Consider the following 6705-nt stretch of genomic DNA (forward strand, 5'->3'; position numbering starts at 1 on the left):
CCGGCTGTGGGACCAGGGGGTGCTGGGGGCTCCCCGTGGAACTTCCTGCCGGACCTCCCTCCCCCACGGCCATGTCGCTGGGCACCGTTCCCGTCCAGGAAAGCTGTGGGCAGGTGAAGACAGTGGGGCCGGAGCGGGCCAGGAGGGACAGAGCGAGCTGGGTTTGCTCGGTGTTGGAAAGGCATGGCTGAGTGCAGAGATCAGCAGGGCCTGGAGCTGCATGTGGGGGTGTGTGTGTGAAGACAGAAGAGACAGATTATGTGTGCAGGTTAAAACATGATTCTGAGTAGATACTGGGGTGGATGTGTGTGTCATAGTGATGTTGGTTAACCAGGGCGGCTGTGGTCTCTCCGTCCTTGGAGACAGTGCAGTTGGACGAGGCCATGCGCAATATATCTGCTCTGTGTGGATCTGGCATTAATTATTTCTCAACGGAAGCACTGCATGGAGCGTATTTCTTAATTTTATGTTTTCTTAAAGGTTCTAAGAAAAACTAACATTTCAGGACTGTAATATTGTTTTAAACTGTTCTGTACATCTGAATGCAGTCCGTGAACTAGAAGTATTTCAGACACTATAATAAAACTACCCTTTCTGCATTTCTTCAGAAACATTCTCCACCCTTGTCTCAGTAAACACACCTTTTGAATTAAGGTAATAGTCAAGATTATGGAGGTGAAAGCCAGTAGTTTGTGTTAGGTGTATGTGGAGACAGGTTCCCTGTGAGGAAAAAGCATTTTGGAAGTGAATTTTGGAAAACATAATTTTCTTAATCAATTTAGAGTTTCCTGATCTGTCTGTAACCGCATTGCTAGGCAAATTCGATTTGCTCTGTTGATTCTCAAAATATTTCTTGTTGCAGGTTAGTGCTTGCTTCTCTCTTTTACTTTCTCTTACCTACTTGGGAGCTCACATGTGAACTTCTCTTTCTGTTTGTTTTAGAATGGTGGAACCATTGGAATATTACAGAAGATTTTTGGTGAGTAAAACGCAATATGCTTGTAAGATTATTTTTTCTTGCTTTGGTGTGTTAAATTAGTCTATCCATCACTAAGGTAGTATCAACTTAGAAATGTGTCCAGTATTATTGCAGGTAGTCTCAATTCTCATAATTGAACCAAAAGTCTTTGCTTTTGAGAAGCTTGGAATTGCGATGAATAATAATTCAGCCCTAACATGATGGTAAATTTGTGCAATTTCTAACCTAAGGTTCAGGTATTGTACAGCTTCTGATTGACCATTTGAACACTGGGGCTTTTTTGGAGGAGGCTGTTTTGTTCATTCTGACATTGGTTTTAAGAGCCCCACTAGGTGGAGATGGGGAAGAGAAATTGCCTACAAAATCTAAACAATGCAGACAGGTAGAAACTCATTTTAAGGTATCAGTGAGTATTCATTCTTATATGATATACTGAATCTAGTCTGTAGTATTTACTCTTCAGACAAAAAATCTATTGTTATATTTATTTTTAAAGTAAATTATAATAAATTTAAAAAAATAGCTTCTTTGTGGGCCTACAACCACGAACTGTATCAGTTGATGAAAAGCTGGATAGAATGTGATTGCATTATCCCTAGCATTTTTGTAACTGCATATTTCTAGTTAAAAGAAGAGAATACTATTTCATATGAACTAGTATAGCATATACATTGATGTGTTATTTGATAAAATATGTTTTCTAATTTGAACTTTTAAATTTTTCTTTAGAAAGAGAACTGTCGACCCGATGGGAGGGAGTTAGGTGAATTCCGGGCAACCACTGTCAACATAGGCAAGTGCTTATTTGGAATCACAATAATGGGGGAACCGGTATTAATCTCCAGTTATAACAGTTAGTGACCCTGGTGACTTGCGAATCAGTTTTCTTGGTGCTTACATTTTAAAACAAGAAAGAGGAAAGATTTTTAGTTACAGCTTTAACAAGCATTAAAGAAGGGTGCATGGTACAGTAATACACTTGAGCTTTGTTATTCAGATCTGCCCCTGGGCTGGTATGCACAGCACAGTTTAGGTGTCGTGGCGGTTTGTCTCTTTCTAAGATCAGCAGCATATGTTACAAGATGCTGAAGGCATATGGTGACCGGCACAAAATTGATACACTAGCATCTTGGAAGAGTGTTGTGGTTTAGGGCTGGGCCGGCCACTAAATCCTGGACAGACGCTCTCTATTAACCCCTCTCCCCTCCTCCGAAGGGAAGAGAAAAGAGAATAAGAGAGAGAGACTTTACAGGTTGGAAAATAAACCAACAGATTTAATGAAACAATAATACTAATACTACAGGATAATAATGTAAATAGGAAAATAATGAAATATACAGATATGTACAAATCTATATAAAACCAATATAAAAATCCTCCCCCCACCTTCCTCTCAATGACGAATGATTACGTCACCAGAGGCCCTGCAGAGCAGGGCACTGGAAAAGTCCCAGACCAACTCAGCAGCAGGTGGGAGCAGGATGCAGGAACACATGAATCGGGATCAGAGGCAGACGAACCAGCAGGGTTCTGCTTGGACTTTGGCCGTTGCAGGAGCGAGAGGGATGGAAGGGTCCGAGATGGGAGGGCTCCAAGATGGAAGAAGGGTCGAGACCCTTGTGATCCCTCGGCTTTATACTGAGTATGACGTATGCGGGATGGAATACCTAGTTGGTCAGTTTTAGGTCTGCTCCCCCCCTGTAGGCAGACACGGCACCCATGGTGAGACAGTTGGCTTTGAGATTATCAGTTGTAGCAGCATGTACTGGAAAAACATGCTGCTAGTTTCAGCAAGTTCAGCCACTTAAGAGAGACTGAGCTGAAAAGTAAAATCACTAAATAGAAAATTAGTTCTATGTAGCTCAAACCAGGACAAAGAGGCAGTGATTCCTGGCTTCTGCTTTGTTTTAAGCTTGATGAGCAACTGTCTAAAGTAGAGGCAAGATACCCCTTATGTAGTGAGCAGCAGCCCCTTACCTGCCTTTCGTACACCTTGTGATTTCTAAAAGTAAAATAAGGGGTATTCCGCCATGGAATAGTTACAGATTATTGCTCAAACTTGATACTGCAGGTCTCTTCCATTGTTCAACACTGCCTTCTATTAGGTCTTGCTGTAAGTCGGCCAGAAGGTGGGCTTATGGTAACCATCTATGATTTCTGGTTTAAAGAAGTACACCAGGAATCAGTATTGGGTTCAGTCCTCTTCAGCATAAAGGTTAATGATCTGGATGATGGGGCAGAGCATGACCTCAGCAAGTTTGCAGATGGCACCAAACTGAGAGGAGTGGCTGATATGCCAGATGGTCATGCTGCCATCCAGAGGGGCCTCAACAGGCTGGAGAAATGGGCTGACAGGAACATCATGAAATTGAACAAGGAGGAGCTCGAAGTCCTGTACCTGGGGAGGAACAACCCCAGGCACCAGTATGTGCTAGGGGCCACCCAGCTGGAACACAGCTTGACAGAAAAGGACCAGGGAGTCCTGGTAGACACAGGGTTGAACAATAGCCAGCAATGTGCCCTTGCTGCAAAGAAGGTCAATGTTATCCTGGGCTGCATTAGGCAAAACATTGCCAGCAGGTTGAGGGAGGTGATACTTCTCCTTGTTCAACATGGGTGAGGCTACACCTGGAGTGCTGTGTCCAGTTCTGGGCTCCCCAGTACAAGAGAGACATGGACATACTGGAAAGAGTCCAACAAAGGGCCATGAAGATGATGAAGGGACTAGAGCATCTCTCCTATGCAGAAAGGTGGAGACAGCTGGGACTGTTCAGCCTGGAGAAGGCTGGAGAGGGATCTTATAAATGTGTATAAATACTTCAAGGGAGAGTTTAAAGAAGACAGAGCCAGGCTCTTTCCATTGGTGCCCAGCGACAGGACCAGAGGTAGTGGGCACAAACTGAAACACAGGAGGTTGCCTGTGAACATGAGGGAACATTTTTACTGTGAGGGTGACCAAGCACTGGAAGAGGTTGCCCAGAGAGGTTGTGGAGTCTCCATCCTTGGAGACATTCAGAATCATCTGGATATGGTCCTGGGCAACTGGCTGTAGGAGGCTCTGCTTGAGAAGGGAGGTTGGACCAGATGAACACCAGTGGTTTCTTCCAGCCTCAACCATTCTGTGTGATTGGGTGTTTAATAGAGAGATTCCGTTCCCACCTTGGATTTGTTGAGACTTTGCTTAGCCTGTGTTCAGTACAAATGATGGAAAGTAAACAGTTTGTGAAGGTAGATGTTAACGCCTTTTGAGTGGAAAAAAGGATTTTATTGAACAGTTCTGTCTTTTTTTTCAGGCTCAATTACAACTGCAGATGGTTCTGCCCTGGTGAAGTTAGGAAATACTACGGTGATTTGTGGAGTTAAAGCGGTATGGTTGGTTTTTATTTTAACTTAGCTATTAGCTGAACTTGTGCATTTGTATTTAGAATGAATCTCTTACACAGTTGCAGTAATATGCCAGTCTGACATAACTACAGTCTTTTACCTGAGTTATTTTCAGATGTGAAACTTTCATAATTTGTCTAATCCTCCCTGTGTAGTCTGATAAGATGTATTTTTGTGGTGTAGCATGTACAAAAATGAGTTTCTGTTATTTCCAGATAAAAGCTGTATAATTGAAGAGTCATTGAGTATTGATCAATAAGTGCAGTGGTAATTAATTGGCTGTAGTGTTAAGTGCCTTCTAGCCTCAACTTTACTGCTGGCCTGCCATGAACTATGAGATGAATCACTGCACATCCCTGTATTGAGTTTTCCCGTAAGGAAAATACAGGGACTGATTAAAAATGGCCCTTGTAAAGGTCATTGTAATGATGATTGGGAGAAAATTATTTGTATCTAGAAGAGCTGGAAAATCTTTTTGTACAAAATTCAGCTCTTCATTTTTGTCTTTTTTCTTTCTCCAGGAACTTGCTGCACCTGCAGCAGATTCTGCTAATAAGGGATATATTGGTAAGCTTTTCAGTATGGATCTTGGTCAGATCTTGTGTTGCTTTAGGTAAAAGGCTGTAACAGTGGGACAGATTGAGTGTGTTGTGAAGAAGATGAATTTGGGTAACGTTGTATTACTTTCCTTAAAATCAGTTTCCAAATTAACATACAGGAAGTGGTACTTTAGAAATTTCAGAATTCTCTCTGCTCTGCCTGTGAGTTTTCCTTGCGAAGCTGCCTTCGTATTGTTGATCCCAGGGCAACCTGGAAACAGACCTGCAGGAGGGGGAAGTATGTATCTTAAGAGGGGGAAGGTAGTTAATCTGTAAAACATTGTGGTGTGCAAGGTTGTGCAAAGGCACATAAACTTTAGTCTTGAAGTCTCAGTAGGCAAAAGATGTAACTCTTAAAACAAGTGAAATAAACTCTTGTTTATTTCTAGGAGAACTGTACAAGTCCCAGGGTTACATCCTCACTCCTGTTTGGAGTTTCTTTTGAAATAAAATAATTCCGTGGAACTGAGAGCTTAGACTAAATCCCCTTTTTATAAGGTATCTCCAAAGTATGTTGTTTTCAGTGAACTTGAGTATGTTTAGGGTTTTTTTAACAAATGTTTATGCATGTTTTTGCTTTAAGTCTAAAGCATCAGGCTTTAATGGTTGATGAAAAGCAGACAGCATACCAGTAAAGTCAGGCAGTAGGATGAAAATGCTCTTGTTGCTTGGTCTACTTAAGAATGCTTAACACTTAAAGAAGACTTTGTGTGGGGTTGTGACATTGATAGCAGGATTACAAACAGAAAATAATAGCTAGGAGTATGTGCTTTTCCATGGAATATATAGTTTATGAGTACGGGTACTTACAAGTTCTTTAATACTAACTTGTACATAACTTTATTTTTGAGGAAAGAAGTAGGAAAGCTTGATTGAAAAATTCTTGGTCTAGCCTTCCACTTGAAGTACATAAAATGGTATTAAGAGTGTGTATTCTCTTATTTCCTTTTTTGATACCCCATTGCCTGCTTGCTTTAGTTCCTGACTAATGATTCTTGCTACCTAGTTCCAAATGTCGAACTGCCATCTCTCTGCTCAACGAGGTTTCGCTCTGGACCACCTGGTGAAGAGGCTCAAGCAGCGAGCCAGTTCATTGCAGATGTGATTGAAAAGTAAGAACCATCTTCATGCATTTAAAACACAAACAACTCTGCAAGACAGTTTTCTGTTTCTTGGTTTACTATCTCATTTTGTTTTAGTACACAGATAATAGCGAAAGAAGATCTGTGCATTGCGAGCGGCAAGGTAAGTTGTGTCTCAAAATTAAGATGGATGTACTAACAAGATCACAATGTTGAGATGTTAAAGAACGTATTTGGGTCTATAGGTTGTTTTGTTGGTTTTCCTTTTTTAGTCTTCATAGCTCGGTTTACATCTGAAGTGTAAGAATCGTGTGATGGAAATAAGTGTCTTTGTTCACATTCTCAGCATTTTCTTAGATATTGAACCATTTGCGTAGCTGCTCTGATGTCTCACGTGTGCAAACCTTTTCTGATAGCTTGCTTGGGTGTTATACTGTGATATCATATGTCTGGACTACGATGGAAACATTTTGGATGCCAGTGCCTTTGCTTTGTTAGCAGCATTAAAAAATGGTAAGTCTTCCGTAGAGCAAGAGACACACTGATTAGCGTTGCTTGGAGAAATATGTTAGTTTTGAATTACGATGAGTACATAACTGGTTCACAATTGCTTAAAACTGCTTCCCCCCCCCCCCCCCCTTTTATTACAAAATTATAAAAA

At 41.4% G+C, this 6705-nt stretch overlaps 1 protein-coding gene across 1 annotated transcript in view; it reads left to right on the plus strand.

The window, feature by feature from the left end:
• The first annotated feature begins 71 nt into the window (after positions 1–71).
• EXOSC8 (exosome component 8) overlaps positions 72–6705 on the plus strand; it is a 10553-nt gene continuing 3919 nt past the window's right edge. Inside the window, exons 1-8 of the mRNA XM_010191567.1 lie at positions 72–181; positions 943–979; positions 1709–1772; positions 4273–4346; positions 4885–4930; positions 5969–6074; positions 6162–6207; positions 6461–6557. Coding sequence (XP_010189869.1) covers positions 72–181; positions 943–979; positions 1709–1772; positions 4273–4346; positions 4885–4930; positions 5969–6074; positions 6162–6207; positions 6461–6557 — 580 coding nt within the window. The remainder of the gene's footprint in view (positions 182–942; positions 980–1708; positions 1773–4272; positions 4347–4884; positions 4931–5968; positions 6075–6161; positions 6208–6460; positions 6558–6705) is intronic.

The sequence above is a fragment of the Mesitornis unicolor genome, unplaced genomic scaffold, assembly GCF_000695765.1.
Source record: "Mesitornis unicolor isolate BGI_N332 unplaced genomic scaffold, ASM69576v1 scaffold35349, whole genome shotgun sequence".
Classification (NCBI taxonomy): Eukaryota; Metazoa; Chordata; class Aves; order Mesitornithiformes; family Mesitornithidae; genus Mesitornis; species Mesitornis unicolor.